Source organism: Pholis gunnellus (assembly GCF_910591455.1).
Source record: "Pholis gunnellus genome assembly, chromosome: 22".
NCBI classification, from domain to species: Eukaryota; Metazoa; Chordata; class Actinopteri; order Perciformes; family Pholidae; genus Pholis; species Pholis gunnellus.
Window position 1 is genome coordinate 1,846,040 of NC_136549.1, and position 17,421 is coordinate 1,863,460.

The 17,421-nt window shown below is 44.1% G+C and overlaps 1 protein-coding gene across 2 annotated transcripts in view; it reads right to left on the reverse strand.

Moving 5' to 3' along the window:
• Positions 1–17,421, reverse strand: part of sbf1 (SET binding factor 1) — a 60,181-nt gene that overhangs the window by 14,441 nt on the left and 28,319 nt on the right. For both annotated transcript variants that reach the window (XM_079183885.1, XM_079183884.1), the window contains exons 6-21: positions 14,660–14,765; positions 14,122–14,254; positions 13,236–13,344; positions 11,606–11,719; positions 7,479–7,556; positions 6,883–6,996; positions 6,635–6,763; positions 6,414–6,512; positions 4,554–4,761; positions 4,119–4,231; positions 3,791–3,940; positions 2,953–3,021; positions 2,531–2,692; positions 2,067–2,332; positions 958–1,130; positions 797–870 (exon numbers count right to left, since the gene is read on the reverse strand). In XM_079183885.1, coding sequence (XP_079040011.1) covers positions 797–870; positions 958–1,130; positions 2,067–2,332; positions 2,531–2,692; positions 2,953–3,021; positions 3,791–3,940; positions 4,119–4,231; positions 4,554–4,761; positions 6,414–6,512; positions 6,635–6,763; positions 6,883–6,996; positions 7,479–7,556; positions 11,606–11,719; positions 13,236–13,344; positions 14,122–14,254; positions 14,660–14,765 — 2,097 coding nt within the window. The remainder of the gene's footprint in view (positions 1–796; positions 871–957; positions 1,131–2,066; positions 2,333–2,530; positions 2,693–2,952; positions 3,022–3,790; positions 3,941–4,118; positions 4,232–4,553; positions 4,762–6,413; positions 6,513–6,634; positions 6,764–6,882; positions 6,997–7,478; positions 7,557–11,605; positions 11,720–13,235; positions 13,345–14,121; positions 14,255–14,659; positions 14,766–17,421) is intronic.

A 17,421-nucleotide genomic window follows, 5' to 3' on the forward strand; every position in this document is an offset into this window, starting at 1 on the left:
AGGCTCGATCACAGAGGCCTCTGTGGGCTGCTGAGCTCTTCTGAATATCAACAGTATGAAATATGAAGCTGGCTTTGTCCTCAGATCATTAAATCACTCCCTGTTCCCCCCAGCGGGGCCCAGAGAGCTTCCTAAGGAACTCCACCTCTGATAGGAAATGAATTACAACTCTGGTAACCTGTTTCCTAATCTGTTACGCAACACCTACTGCCACACATGACCGCCCTCCAGCTGCAGAAAAAAGGGCGGAGTTTCCTCTGGAGGCATTTAATTGCGAAGACCTCAATGGTTACAAATTGCACACAAATGTTTTTTTGTGTGTGTTTCTGCTCAGCCCATGATCTAATATCCACTAGCTAAACGGATCCTGAACCTCACGACAAAAGAAACTGCTGATGGGACATTGTGAGGTCAGATGCAGGGAGGAAAGACATTCCCGGGGGGGCGGGGCAATGAGCACAAGTCTTTAGTGGAATGACAAAGCATGTCACGTTAAGCCCCGCGTAGCCACCGACACACTGCACGCAGGACTAACAGCACCCTTCGGAATGAAGGCACTCAGCTCCGCAGGGCCTCGGAGAAACCAAACGGCACAACAAGGCAGAGCAGTCAACCCGGCATGCACTGCTGGGAGCGTGCTTGCGAGTCACGCAGTTTCTGCCTCTGGCGGACAGACGTACCTGCTGTGACACTCTGAGCCTGCGCGGTGGGGATTGGTGGAGAGGGGATTGGGCGGGGCTGGCTGGGGTTCTGCGCGGCCTTTGTCCAGCGGAACGTAAAAATAGGAATTGGTTACCTTTTGGATCGGAGGCAGTCTCTTGCTCTCCCTGTGGACTGCGTCCAACGTCTCGATGTGCATCTGAACGATGTCTGCAGGGAGACGGACAGAAGGACGGAGACGGAGATCAGAGATGAAAGATCAGTGAGTGAGTGTGACGGGTGCTGGTGCCGCCGTACCTGGTATCATGGTGTGGAGGGCCTTCAGGTGCTCGTTGGTCACGCCGCTCTCGTTGCACACTTTGTCCACGAAGCGGTTGATGAAGCGCACCACCGAGTTCGCCACGTCGGAGCTCTCGGCATCTTCGAAGCCACTCTCCGTGTCGTAGCTCTCCGCCATGCTGCCTGCAATACTACAAGACCAAACAAACCTTTATGTTTCCAAACTCTAAAGGACCCGCTTCAGAACGGCACCAGTGTCTGAGCTTAGCTTCATGTGCGCTCACCAGACACAGGAACAGCTTCTGTCCAGTGGCCGTCACTCTGATGAACAATTAATCAGACATATTGCATCTTCATTTGAACTATTTGCACTATTATCACCTTCTGCACTAATATCCCAAATCCATTGTCATTGTTGTTGTTCTTTATGCTCATATATATTCTTAGATATATATTTATATTGTACATAGTACTTAAATGTTAATGCTTAGTTTCTCTGTTCTACTTTGTTGTCTTTAATGTCCTTGTTTTTCTTATATTTCTCTTGTTTATTGTATATGTTGGTGTCTGACTATGTGGCTTCGACATGTGCTGTGAGACAAAGAGAATCAGGCCTTCCCGTTGGCAAGCAAAGGTTTCATCCTGATTTTAGTTTGATAAGCACCAAACCCCCAACCAAGGAAAGTTCACACTCGGGTGTGAACTTGCCCCCGATCGCACCGTTGCAATCTAATTGGCCGAGGGCCAAGACACCCCAGCGGTTCAGCCTCTGTTTCTACAAAACAGCCTTTCTCCCTCAGCTCCATGCTTTTTCCCTCGATCTCGGTCGACAAGGGAGCACACTGCAACGTTTGCTGATAAGATAAGAAGAAGTAGAGGTCATTGTGTTTTATTTATCTTGTTTGGTGTGCTTAAGTTCCTGTCATTTGTATAACATGGTGTATGCTCAATAATCGCCGACACTAGCGATCGCTGGTGTTGTGTAGAAGTTACTGTGTATTTCATGCCGTGATTCGTGTTGAGATAGCCGCCGCTTGTGAGTTCGGAAGTTGTTTCTCATTAGTTCAGAACCGCGGCTGTGCTCCTCTGGCTGAGAGAGCAGTCTTCCAAACTCCAGCCGGCCGTACCTGTTCGTGACGTAGCTGTTGCTAACGCTCTCCACGTCTGCGAGGCCGGTGGTCCTCAGCAGGCGGTTCTTGCTGGTGTCCAGCGGTAGCAGCAGGTAGCTCATCCTGTTGGCGTAGTGGATGGCCTGGCTGAACACCGTGCTCTCCTCCTTCTGCACGCGTTCCGTCTGCATCTCCTTGCTGAGTGTCGGCCACAGCCGGCTCTGCTCCGATGCCAGCTCCAGGGCGCTGATTTCCCTCCTGCTGTCCGACCCGTCCGGCTGCTCCTGAGAACCAATCAGAGAGAGGCTCGTTAGTGATTTATCATCAGAGACAAAAATGACCCTCGGCTCAGCAGGTTGGGGGACTGACTCATTAGTCTACTTGCTGCGGGGGTTAGATTTCTTCCAAGAAATTCACCCAAACTTTTTACATCACTTCTTTGTTCACTCTGGAACCATATGGAGTGTGACGTAGGTGCTCACATGGTTGTTCTGCTGCTCTCCCTCCTCTGTCTCCAGGTACAGAGCTCTGATGTGGTTCTGGACATCGCTGTAGAACATGGCCTCCCAGAACTGCATGGTGGTCCACACCATGTGCTCTTGAACGCAGCTGTAGGCAAACTGAGTGATGCCTGCGCCCATTTTCTGTCAGGCAAACACAGGGAGAGACTTTTATGAGGGGGACCAGCTACTTGGAATGACATTCAGATCTGTAGAATTCATGTTCAGACAAAGACATTCCACCGACCTCAAAACAGCCCTCACCACAAAATCCCCTCACTCAGTCAAATGTAAAACCATGACGGGATCACTGGATTTTGAATGGCTTAATGGGTTCTTTGCTGTGGTTGAGGCTAATTTTGGGCAATGTGGAATGACTTTGGTGATGCTGGTTATGAACTTACTCTGCAGAAGGCTGTGACCAGTGGAAGGAGGGCAGCTGCAATACCGTGTTCATCTATATGTGAGCAGTCCTGAACAGAAATAAAGAAGCAATGAATGATGTGACAGCTTGCAAACCATGAAACACAATTGTATTTATCATCTGAGGCTCGTCATTGGACTATTCATTGTATCTGCTTTAAATACAGATAGATCTTGTATGTTAGATCTTGTAAATGACTTCTCCTTTAGAATCATTAAAGTCCAACTGAAACAACAGAACTGATCATTCTATGGCATCATTTTTAAGTAAGAACTTTGGTCGCGGGAGAATGATGAGACATCGGGCCCCTGGGCACAGACAAGCAAAAGGCCCCACCACCTCTCCTACACATAGGAGCAACACACTCAGACTTTAGAACTGTTCCTATAAAAGACTCTTTTTGTTGTTGTTTTGTGTCTTTTTGTAGTCTTTAAGCATATCTCTGTGTTTTGTGTCACTTTGTAATTGTTTGGTCTTTTTGAAGTTTTTTGTCTGTGGTTGTTTTGCACCTTTAAGCAGTCATTTGTGTCTCTTTGTAGTTGTTTTGTTTCTATTTTGCGACTGGGCCTGTGCACAGTACGGCCGTTCAGTAAATCATCAATGACTTTGGTGATATTCTGGCTTTTCCAAATTTGCTATTTGTTGGCCAAATACATGAAAAACTGACATGGCATTCTAATCCTCATCTGTGTATCTCTATGTTTTCTTGCCATGCTTCCGTTTGTCATAGCAGTTTGATGAAGACGAACATCTCATCTAGTGTTTGTTTTTTTAATATACTGTTGATTTCAGTGACATTCTAGTACGTGCAGACTCACCTGTAAGGTGCAGTTCATCATTCGGACAATGTAGTCAAACTGCTGGTCATCCAGCACAGCTCGGTTCTGCAGGACGTGCTGATTGAGCTCCTGGGTCAAACAAACCCGGGCTGCCCGACCCTTCAACGCCCGCAGCACAGCCGGCATCAACTGGACAGAGGAGATGAAAATAACCGCAACAGCTGAATCACACACATAAAACCAACAGGACAGATTACACGCTTTGAGGTAAACATAGGTAAGTTATGTTCCTGAGGGACAAGACACTTACAGGTTTAGGAGCAAAAATGAACCGTTTTGTCATGCGTCAGGAATGAGTCACTCTTACCTTCTTGGCCTCCAGCATCTTGTTCTCGAAGATGTACGTGATGCAGTTCCTGACCACCTCCAGCCTGCGGGCACTGTTGGCCATCACGTTGCCGTTCCTGTCCACGGTGTCTCCTGTGGAGACGCGATAGAAGTGATCAGACCCTCATTCATCACTGCGACACCAAGCTCAACCCCATTAAACACACACTGTGAGACAGACTGTCGGGAGGGAAAAGTTCACACAGCAAGTTTGAGGTGAAAGTGGAGGTATTGAACTGTCAAACCCAACACCCGCTGCCTTGCAACAAACTTTTGTCAAGTGTTTAGCACTTTCTTAACACCTGCACACTGCTTCTTATTTCATTTGATCCATTTTCAAGACCTGGAATTGAGCAAATTACCAACTCACACAAACACAAACAAACAATCATTCTCAGTCCTCTCCCCAGCTCACCCAGTGGGGGCCCAGATGGCACCATGCCCTTGAGCTCCGCCTTGACCACGGGAGGTGCAGTCTTGAGCTTGGCGGCGGCGTGGTCGATAAAGAGCTGCACCGCGACATCGTCCATCGAGGGGAACGGCGACCGATTCTGTGCAGTGTTCTGGCTGTTTTCCGATGGTCGCTGGACTTTGTGCATCGCAACGGCGGGGTAAGGATTCTCCTAGAGGGAGGGAAAGATGGAGAGAGAATATGAAAAAAGGGGGTCAACAGGGAAAACTGAGGGAGTGAGATAAGGAAAGCAGAGAAGTGACTTAATGAAAACAGAGCTATAAAAAAGGAGGATATGTCTCACACTATTAGTTATTAGAGACGCAGGACTCAACAATAGGCTTTGCCCGATTGCACGGGGCAAGTAAAATGCCTCGTCAGGCTAGTACAGACCCGGGCATTGTACGGCCCCCGGGCCATATCCGGCCTGTTGGCTGCCGCCGACCGGCCCGCGGGACGTCAATGGGAAATTAGGAATAAAACGTAAATAATTGTACAACATGCACGGAATACAGCTGCATTGCTTATATTTTGAAGGCAACTGCTGCTGTTTTGATTTCTCAATTTACGTACGTTAGTACGTTTGTGGATGTGTGAGAGCAGCAGCTTCACTGCAATCCCAATAATAGCAGTGTTGGCGGCCCGACGTGTTTCTTCCGGCATGCCGAGCTTACGCCAGAGCTGGGCCAGGTCATTTTGGCTACCTGAGATGTGTCGACTGATGCGGAGCGGACACGGACATCTGAGGCTTTGCTAGCTAAGCTGCAAAGTCAACTTGCGCAGAAGACCTACATATGTGAACAAGCACTGTCCGCGATGAAGTTTAATTAATCCAGACCTAGATCCCCTCTCTGAAGCTGTCCTTCACATCTCACCTCACACATTCAACCTGACTTCAGTGCACTTGCTCACTGTACTGACAAACAGAAAATGAGGTCATTGGACGACAAAAAAATAGTGATAAAAGTACTAATTTATCAGAAACATGATCCCTGTCAGTGTTATATATATATTATATATGGATATTACAAATGTATATTTGTTTGGATCATTATTCCTGCTGCAGATTTTAACTCCTTTATCTCTGTTGTTCAGTTTGGGTAGTTAGGAAAGGTTTGACAAATTATAATGTGCAAAGTAACTAAAGCTGCCAGACAAATGTAGTGGAGTAAAAAGTACAATATTTCCCTCTGAGATATAGTGGAGTGGAAGTACAAAGTTGAGTAAAATAGAAATATTCAGGTAAAGTACCTTGAATTTGTACATAAGTACAGTACTTAAGCAAATATACTTCGTTACATTCCACCACTGATCATAATATTTACTCTTATCACTCACAGCTTATCAAAACCATACAATTTACTATTTATAAGGAGGCGGAATAATATAGAGCAGGATTGAGTTCAGTCTATTGGTCCCACGCCTGGGCTAGTAAATCAAGCAACTCGCTTACCTATTCCGACAAGTGGTAAAAAAAGAATTAAACACATGGATGGAAATAGCAACGAGTGAGCCATCGTGCTTCCTCTAACTTTAGTTTTTGTTGTTATTTGATATCCTCTAAAAAAAATAAAGCAATTTGTGTAGGGGCAAGTAAAAATCGACTTTGGTCAAGAAGATTTCTGACCAAAAAAACATTAGCGTTGAACCCTGCAGCAATAGAAAAAGGAAAAGAAAGAAAGAAAGAAACTGGGCCAAAAAAGTCACAGAGAAGAGGATCACAAGAGGAAACTGATGAGAAAAAAGGAGGACTAACAGGAAACCAGCAGAATAAGGGGTAAGTGAAGGGTATTCATTTGTCATCAGTTTGCTGCGAGAACATACATTTTTAAAGAGCTGCTCAGCCAGTTCCTTGACGTGGTTCATGACTTTGTGCGGACAGGCCTCCTCTTGTCGTATCCGCTCAACGTGATTGGCCACCAGCTGTGGAAACGGGACAAAGAAGTTATCTTTCATATCCGAGCCGTGTTGCGTTCAATCACCCTCAGTCAAACGGGGGGAAAAACAAAAAGGTCTAGCTGTGCACAATGCGCTGACAGACTCACGTCATCGAACAGGTCGGTGGCTCTGTAAGGAGGCCCTCGCTCTGACACGAAGCCTGCGAACGCCATGCCGTCCAACACCTTCATGAGGAAGTCGTCCTCCGTCAGCGACCTCTGACCCAGGAAGGCAGCCTGCGGGAACACACGTCACACTAATCTGATGCCGACCTCTCATACAGGCGCTCTTTTCTCTTTAGAACACACAGGCGATTGGTTGGAGGGGATAATGGCATGCAGTATTCTTTACAGACCTTATGGAAGCGGATCACCGGTTCTGGATGAATGCGGATGATGTGTAAACACCAGCGGTAGCCCTGGAAGAGCCGAGCGAACAGCCACAGGAAGACTCCCCGGATCTCCTTGTCCTGGAACACACAGTCAAGTTAAAGTACACACTAACAAACCGAAGGAATGATGGAATGAGGAACTGAACAGGACACGGGGTCTGGAAACAATCCTGGACCCGCAGATTTAATCCAGTTACATTTTTGACCTTTTAACACTCTTTTCATGGCAAAATGTAAAATCTACCCTGCTAGTTAGACACTAGGCCTCTCAGAGCAGCAAGAGTGTAGAGATTTAGACAACAGTTTTGGTTAAGGGTGTCAGCAGTTTGGCTGCAACAATAGTTTACTCTGGGGACATCTCAGATTCTCTCTATTGAAGTGTTGCCATTGTGCTGACTTTACAAGCTACATTTAAAGTTTACTGACTTTTTCATTTGGTTAATTCCTCACCATAAATATAGCAAAGAGACTTGAATGTTTTTAAAACCTCAAAATAAATGTAAATATATTTTGGGATTGTTTTTAGAACAAAGCTGCTGAGAGTAGAGTGGTTTTCTTACCTGGATCTTGAGAGCGGAGGGTTGAGTGGAGAGTGGGGGAAAGGCTTGATCAGCGATTTCCAGCTCCGGATCCAAAACCTACACACAACAAACACAAAAACACCTCAGTAACTTAATCGAGACCAGCGGGCCAGTAGAAACCTACCAGCTATGGCCGAGGACAGGATCAAACCACTGTGTGATGAATTTCAAAAATGTTGGCAATCCACAGAATACTGTTTCCTGTTAACCGTACAGAACCAGGGATCACCCGTCTACTACTACGACTATTACCATTCATTTCATTGTATACAAACACAAATATTCTTCAAGAAAACAATTGCTGGTCTGGCTATTCATATGGGTCACCAATGACCACAAAAATATAAGGCTCATAAAAAACACTGATTAGTTATTATTTGTGCCTTTGAATGCCTTTTACTCGAGTCAATTTCTTAGAGATTTGTCTTAATACGCTCAGTTTTTGCTCAAAAGCTTTCATGTCTATCTCTACGGAAAACGAAACCATTTGGAGAGGGTCATTACCAGCGGGAAGATATCCAGAACACTACCTTGGAAACAGTCTGTGGTCTTAGGCCACTGCGCAAAAACCCAATCAGCTAAGTGGAAGGAGAGCACAGCACCTAAGCCCCGACTCATGGTTGCTGCCCAACAATCTGCAGCATCGAGTCTCCAACGACCTTCAACCAAACCAGCTTCTACATTCTACAAATAAAGTGCTACTCGAACCTCCCGCCCACTTTTCCAGCTTTGCAGTAGTCTCATCTCTCCATGTGAGCTGATCGGACTTGGCTGATACTTTTCGGGTTTGTAGAAGTCTGTGTTGGTGTCTGTACACACAGGTCCGTGACCGGGTGAACTCCTCTTCCACTTGTTTCCAGCTCTCATTCCATCCATGCAGAGCAAGGACCACAAAACACAAGAGTCTCCGGGTTAGAAGCCACGGAGCACACAAGAGCAGCCGGTCACAGGAACTCTCCACAACACAAAAACATGTGGGACGATCCCGAGGTTTCACAATAAAATCCCTCTTTCATTAGATGAATGTATTGTTGAGCCGAGTCATCTTAGGCATGTAGTGGAGGCTCCGGTCAGTGTGTCCAGGTTCAGTGTCTTGCTTGAGGACACTTTGACACACAGCCGGTGGCAGCAACAAAATAAGCTGCTGTTGGGATTGTACACAATAGTTTTAATAGGACGGTAGTTAAAACTGGGTTTACAGATCTATCTGTTCTATTCCATGAGCACCTAAACCACAGGTGTGACTCTAACCACTGTCATCTCTCCATGTGATGACAGTGGTTAATGAAATTAACATCTTGAGTAAAAATCTAATTGCTTCCTCCCAAAACACCGCACCACCGACCATGTATATACCCTTCACACTTTAATTAACAAACATGTACACCAAACTATTTTTTTTTAAATATTTGCAAAGAAAGCTCTGGACTCTATTTGGCATGAAGGGCTCTGTTACAGACTTCTACAATGTGGGATAGCGGGCAAATGTATGATCTGGTTAAATCAATGTATTTGGAAAAAAGGCGTGTTGTTAAAATTGGAGACAAACAAACTGAATTCTTCACCCAGAAAAGAGGTGTTAGTCAGGGTTGCAATTTAAGTCTGACTTTATTTAATGTATATATCAATGAACTCGCTGTTGAGTTGGATCAATGTGCTGTTCCTGGGCTCTCCCTCCTAGATAGAAATGGTGAAATGTCTGTTTTATGCCGATGACCTGGTTCTACGGTCTCCTACTGAACCAGGACTACAGCAACAGCTGGACAGAGTAGAAAAGTTCTGTCACAACTGGGCCCTGGCAGTAAGTATGAAGAAAACTAATGTCAGGACAGAGAGAGAGAGAGAGAGAGAGACAGAGAGAGAGAGACAGAGAGAGAGAGAGAGAGAGAGACAGAGAGAGACAATCTCGAGGCTACTCGCTGCATCCAAATACACAGTGGAGTTGAGATGGAGCAGTGAATACCAGCTCCAGCCTCTCCCAAATAAACACAACCCAGCCTCTGCATCTCCCAACAAAAAAACCTCCAACCCCATGCAAACCAGCAGAGGGAAGCAGCCTCTTTTACTAGAAACCCATCAGTCAGAGACAGTAATCTAATAAAGTGAATCATCGGCTTTTAAACGTGACTGCAAACAAACAAACCACACTCTCCAGGAAGAGATGACTCGGCATCGTAACACACCCACGACCGAGTGAGTGTAATCAAGATAGCTGGAAGCCATCCACCTCATAGAGAGATGGATTTACATTGTTTGGCCTGAACGGATTTCATTTTAAGTAGTTGGTTTTAGCTTTAATGGTTTCATGTTTTACAATATTGAGTTTCTGTGAATTAAGACTTTTTTTACACACGGATAAAAAGAAAAAGACTAATGGCAAAAAACGTAAACCCTTTTAAAAATGTCTCTAAATATAAAAGAGAGAAAATGAACCCCCTGAAGACAACCTTTATTAGAGGCAGGCGTACAGAGTCTCATTAGTCTGTATTAGCTTTACACGAGGACACTGAGATGTCTTCAGACAGTAAGTGAACAACAAACGTCCTGGACATCCACATGTTTCTAATCCACTCCTGTGTAGTTTGGGCTTTATGTTTGGGGTTGTTGTCTTGCAGTCAGTTTGTGGAGATTTGTTTTCACCTCGACATTAAAACAGTGTTTTTTAGCCATGTTAGCGGCATGTTAGCAGCATGCAAGTTTCAGTCGGTAAGTCCAGCACTTTGGTCCAGACTGAAATATCTCTTAATGGATGTCAGCGAGCATTTAGCTGAAGCGCAGCCTCACAGAGTCTTAGTCTTGTTTTCTGGTAATCGGTGTCATAAAATCTAAATGACATCTACTGCACATCAATGCAGTAAAATAATCCAACGTGAAAAAGCTGCGGGGAGTGAATGCTTTTTTATGAGCGCTGTAAAATTCTGTAAAACAAACAGTGTCACCATTACTAGTTTACTCAGCACTAAAAACTGTATCCGAGACATTCAATCAAACATGACCAAGCGCCAGACAAGCGGAACAATATATTGTGTTAACCCATTATTCCTGACTCAGTTATGGTTGTATTCACGTGTAAAAACAATCTACAGTTTATATAGTAAATTGATCATAAACAGAGTGATTTCCAGCAACAGCTCCATCGTGATCCGCATAGCTGAGACAACAGGTGCACTGCTGTACGGTGTCATCACACATCTGTTATGACACGTGCACACAGTCAACAGAAGCAACAACAGGGAAGCAGGAAAGAAATCCGTGTACAAATAAGAGAATAAGGAAGCTGGGAAATCATTTGTCAGAATGGGCTGGCTCTGGAATACTGGAAGGGGCCGAAGCTGCATGCTTGATATGAGCTGGCAATATTTGATGTGTGGGAATGTGCAGGAATACTACTGATAGGACATTCTTTATTGTGTGTGTGTGTGAGGGTGATCCGGTGAGTTGGTTGCATCATAGCACCAAGCTTCAACTAAAATGTAACTAAAGTGCAAACTAAAAACAGAGTACAGAAAGCACACTTTATTGAAGTTGCTCACCCAATTTCATTTTCAGAGATGGAGAATATTTGTGATGTTTTTAGTTTTTTCTTTTCTATCTTTTACAAGCTTCCAAAATTTGCACAATACTTTTTCTGTATGTGTTGAAATTAAACAGAAATCAAATCCACCACTTCAAACTTAAAGTGGTGGACTTAAAACTGTAAAAACGTATCTTCACCAAAAATCTAAACTCAACCTAAAATAAAGTCATCTCAAGAAGAAGGAGGTAAAACCAATCCTTTTCCAGCTTCCTGGCATCCCGACACATAAAGCACCGCTGGGGAATTTATTGCTTGGTAGAAACCACCCACTGGATGAGATTTCCCAGTGCTCACCAGTCATGTGTCTCTGTGTGTGTGTGTGTGTGTGTGTGTGTGTGTGTGTGTGTGTGTGTGTGTGTGTGTGTGTGTGTGTGTGTGTGTGTGTGCGTGTGTGTGTGTGTCTGTCTCTGTGTGTGTGTGTGTGTGTGTGTGTGTGTGTGTGTGTGTGTGTGTGTGTGTGTGTGTGTGTGTGTGTGTGTGTGTGTGTGTGTGTGTGTGTGTGTTCAGAGTTTTGGGCTGCAGCTCTTACCATGGAGAGCACAGTCTGGGTCTGCTGGAGCATCGGCTCGGGCAGCAGGGAGATGTGGACGCACTCAGGGATGGTGACGGTGCCTCCGTCCAGGTCGGCGATGATCACATCCAACTGAAAACATACAAAATACACTTTTCACGTCTGCCTCCCAGACTGTTGACGATACACGAACAAAGTGGTCTCTGTCGGCGGCTGCTCATTACAGGACGCTTGTTATCAAGCAACAAAACACAGTCAGATTTCAGAGTGGACGGCGGGGAGAGGCTGCCCCAACGATAACCTCTGACCGCTCGCACACTGAATAAAAAGGCATGCGACTACTGTACAAAACACTGAGTCTCCTTGTGATGGGAGGCAACGGCTCCATCAGGGCGGACATCTCTAACGGGGGTTCATTACACCTTCATCGAGCTTTAATAAAGACAACAGCCAATGGTTTTCTCTGATCATGAGATCCAGACAGTAATTATCGTCTTGTATATTTTGGTATCATTTATCTTGGCGCGGTCTGTAAAGAGTCTTAAGGTAAGGCAGGAGCAGCGGTTTATTAAAAGATGAATGAAGTACTGCTTAATGGGTCAGTGAGAGTTTACATGAAACATTCTCTCCATTGTAATCAAATAGCTCCAGGTATTATGTAAGTATAATAGATCATTCTGGTCCCTTTTTGGGGAGAAAGTTTGTTCAACTACCAATATTGTATTTTATTAAAATCACGTTTCTTCCCAACAGCTGAAAACTGGCAGCAGGTGTTCCCACTAGTCTGTCTTTCACACTGTGCATGCTGGGTATTTAAATGACGCTGGTTGTTTGTCTATTGTTGATGGAGTGGGTTCATGCATGTAGTTTGTGTCATTTTGTTCTCCAGCTGTGTGGTGCCGACATTTCCTGCAGCTTCTGACTGCCCCGCGGGTTTTCTCTTTTTGAGCGCGTTGCCGACGTTGTAATGGGACAATAAGGGACAATGAGGGACAATAAGGGACAATGAGGGACAATGAGGGACAGGCATCAGGTGAAGGCGGCGTACGGTCCAGACCTGTGACCAATTTCTGAGAATATATAATAATCTTCAGCTTTTTTTTTACCAACGGCTGCATCTTTAACTTGTGAGCACCTACACATGTACATGATAGGTGACTACATTCAAGATACAAACTACTGGAAGGACAGAAAGTAGAAAAAAAAAGATGTAAAAATGGCCAAAATCGGAAAATGTCGTTTTTTTAATTCATTTTATTCAGAATATTCTGTCTTGCTTTATTGAACTTGAAGTGTAGGCCATAAGTTAATTGGACTAATTGAATTCATAGTTAAGACAGCTTTTCTTTTCCAGATAAGTTAAATGTGTCTGTGTTATGTCTGTGTCTATGTTAAAAGCATCCTACTTTACATATTAGTTGAAATGATATAGAAATGCACATTGTTGATTGTATTTGATAGTAACTGGACCTCTTTGAATATGAATTGATGATGTAGACCTTCATCAGGAAATCTTCCAGATAGAATATCAAAAAAAGAAGTGTCAAATCAGAGGTGCTGTTTGGAGACAACATACTCCAGTATAGTTTGCAAATATACAGCAGCACTGTGACGCTGGTCTAATCGTACTGCAGTGATGGGAACCCACCAGCTCTTGTGTCTCCGAGCGGAAGAATGAATTGACACCGATGATGAAGGGGGTGGGGGTGCTCAGGACCTCCAGCAGTTTCCCCGGCAGGATGGGAACGTAGGTGAAGCTGAGAGGGACACAAACAGGAATGAGATTCAGCACATCTGACATGTGTCCTGAGATAAAGAGCACCCAGAGAAACATCTAAAGCAGGGGTCTCAAACTCAAGGCCCGCGGGCCGAATCCGGCCCGCCGCGTCATTCTATGTGGCCCGCAAATCCGCCAGCAAAAAAATTAATTATTAAAAGTTAGACTTGAGAATAGAAATATCCACATAGTCGAAATGATGAGATAGAAAGTCAAAATTATGATAGAAAGTCATAATTCTGAGATACTTAAACAGACGTCATAGAAGCAGCTCATCATAGGTTACATTTGAAATGTATTGTGAGTACATTGAAGACTACTTTAAACGTGGCTACAACACATTAAATACTTCACGTGGGATTGTGCAAACGCACCCTTGAAAGGATTTTAAGCTTTGAACAAAGTTATTGTAATAACTTGTGTTTGATATTTGTCTTTGCTATTTTCTTTAAAGGTTTGACAGAGTAATGTGGGTTTCTTAACCCTAAATTAAAAGGATTTAAGTTATAACAGAAATGTGCTTAAATATATTTTTACATTTATATAACTGCATGTACAATATTTTAACACTTGAATAAACAATAATCAAATGCAGAGACAGTTATTTACCAATATGTTAGAAGTTACATTTACACAGTCTGACATTTACAACCGGCCCTTTGAGGGCGACCGTGATGCTGATGTGGCCCAGAGTGAAGAGGAGTTTGAGACCCCTGCTCTAAAGACAATATGGAGAGACTGAGGAGTGGAAGCCCACCTGTATTCTAGGGGGAACATGATGGCCAGCAGTCCGCGGCAGGCGTCCGTTAGTCTCTGGTAGCTGCTGGACAGGAACAGGATCTTGTGTTCCGTCAGGGCGGCGCAGAACAGATACAACACGTTGACTATACCTGAGGGGGGAGAGGGCACGGACGAGGCGTCACACCGAGTCCAGGACACAAACCACATTCATACTCGTATGTTCGACCAGCAGTAACTCAGTTAAACTAATGATCCAAAAAGTCTGAAACAACATTTAGGGTTTTTGAGTCCCTCGATTACTGATTGGGCGAGTAACAGGCTTTCTATGCAGTTCTGGAAATTCTTTTAAATAATAAATAATGTATTTGATTATTTCCAGTTTGTTTGTTTTTTAATAGCAGAAAAAGATATAGACCGTCTATCAGTTCAAAACCTGACATTCACTAGAATGACTAACTTTACACTGCCTTTAGCAAAACAGGAGTTATAATCCCCACATTAACATTTGAAAAAAACCTATTTGGAGTTAACTACATATTTATAAGCCACCGTACCAAGCTGTCTGAAGAGCTGGGCCACGCTGCTGCCGCTGACAGGAAGCGCGTCATCGATGGGAGTCTGGATGACTTGCCGGTCACCAGCACCTAACGTTATGGTCCTCTATAGATTAAGAGAGAGAGAGGAGAGAAAAGAAGGATTTAGAAGACCAAAGAACACACAGTGTTAATCAGACGATCTGGGTTTTAATCAGTTTGTGCGTGTCGGATGCGCAGCGTGAGTCAGCAACAGAGAGATGGAGGATCCCAGAAAGGCTTAGCAGGTACATCACAAATAAAATGCAAGTCATTCCAGCCAATCGAGACGTGAATGGAGCCGGGCAGGGCTCCATGCCAACGACCTTACTGCAAAAAAAAAAAAAACTTCACCACCAACGTGTCAAATGGGATTTTATGGGAGAGAGAAATCCAAGCAACGTGGCAGCTGTCATGCGCGGGCGATTTTCCCCGGCAGCCTATGGAAAGCACAAGCAGGAAGGAGGTAGACCGGGGCCAATCTGTATGGATGATTCATTTAGGGCCGTGAAGCAAGTTCTGGGATAAAATGAACCCCCTTCAACGTTTAACACGCTGGAAACACTTATCTCATCTTTTTTTATTCTGCTCATGTCTGGATCTCTGATTTGCACTACACTCTGTGTCTAATAACCACGTCCTCCATTACAGATAACCAAACTGACTTTGAAGAGCTGGACATCTACTTTGTTCCAGACAAAGCCAATAAATATTGATTTGTGTGTGGTTTGGGTAACTAGCATATCCGGGAGTGGAAATGAGGATGATTTAGACGGCGAGAATATAAATCGATCCAGTATGAGCACAATAATACGGCACAACTGAGCATTACCAAAAAATAATCTAGAGTTTGATCTAAATTGTTTTCTGTCCTGTGCTTATGACTTCAGAACAGGTGGAAAAAATGTTTGGACAAAATTCTTCTTTCACCTGTGAAAAAAACTAAAGTTTTGAGAGGTGAAATATAATTTTGCTGTTGTGATTATTTTAAGCGCTTGTTGTTGTAGTAACCATTTCGGCCACAAGAGGCTGAAGTGCAGCGCTGCCCTATAATCATGCTTCCTACATTAAGTAGCGCAGTGATTCTCAACTGGTGGGTCGCCACACAAAAGTGGGTCGTGGACCCGTTTTCAGTGGGTCGCGGGCCTTTGCCTGAAAAATGAAAAAAAAGGGATTTTTTTAATGCAGCGGAGAGCCGTCTATTCACACTCCTTAGCAATATTTGCCGTTAATGCCTTGTAATGCTAATATCAGCAGAGGATAAACTGAAAACTATACCTGTATGGACGAATCTACAGACATAAACAAAGCCGTTTTACTCGTTTACGTGAAACAGGTGTGACGGGGACTTACAGGAACAATTTATCTGCACAAGAGAGCTCCTACACTACGACTGCAGAGGACGTGTTCAGCTCAGGTTCAAACTGCTCCATCTTTACATTAAATACATTTGAGAAGCTGAACATTTTCCTCGATTTGGGTCGCGGCTTGTCATTAAGGGGTGATGGTGGGTCCCGCAGCCAGACCAGTTGAGAACCACTGAAGTAGTAGATTCTGCTATTGAGTTTCATTGTTTTTACTTTTAGAGCCTTTGTTTGCTGTAAAGTACGATATAAGATTATTGCTGGTTGAATTAGAGCTATGCCATTTAAATGAATCATTCTTTGTCTTGACAGACATAACTTGGTTACATAACTTGCTAACACACAATATATTTACCTTGTGTTTAGAGAGCACGGAGAACTTAAAACTGACCTGGATGAAAACGTGAGCGCTTCGAGCTGTATTTAAAATATAGGGGTGCACTTCAGCCTCTTGTGGCCAACATGTGTATTACTACAATAAACATTTTTCACCTTCCAAAACAATTTGTTTCTCACCTGTTTTCACAGAAAAAGAAGAAGAAAATGCTTAATCAAACAATGCAGCTAAAACTATCCTGGCAAAACTTTTATTTTTGCCTGTTTCACAGATGGAACAAATAATAATAATGGACGGAATTTAGAAAGAATACTGTAAAAGATGTTTTCTCACCTTTTTTAAAGTCATAAACACGGGGGGGGGATTTAGATTTTTCTATCACTAGCCTCTCAGGGCTCCCATATTTCCTGACCGTGTGCATGGAGAAAATACAATTATATGAAAGCACTTAATCTTAATCTTGTCAGAGGGCTTTCAGGGTGTACAAACCAGTTGGATATGCAATCCGTTTCTGAAAAAATAAGGAAAAGCTTCACCTGAAGTGGTTCTAATGGACCCGGTCAGTGTGTGCGGCTGGGAGGGAAAAGTGCAGCATTATTTCATGCTCTCTACAGCAGCAGCAATAGCGTCGGCATCCACAGGTGAGCTGCTACCCAACATCTGATCATCAGGTGCGTTCCAATTCATGGTTTGGCTTCTGAGATAATAAGAGGCAGATATGTTCACTTGTTAACCTGCATGGCCAGAGAGACTACTCTGCATGGCATTTATATCTGCATGGCTCTGATGTAGCATCTTAAACTAACTGAAGGCAACACTTTACTTAAATTCGGCATTTATAAGCAGGGACTTGTATATGACGTATTATGAAGTGAATGATCAGTTGTCGGTCACACATTGAGCGTGTATCAAAGCATTTTAATTGGGACTCCTGCAGCAGGAGGTGTGCATGGATTGGCTGAGGGGAATGGGAGGAGCACAGGAAGCCGAGAAAGCTCAGAGCTGATTGGTGTCGGAACGGGGGGGGGGGGGGGGGGGGGGGT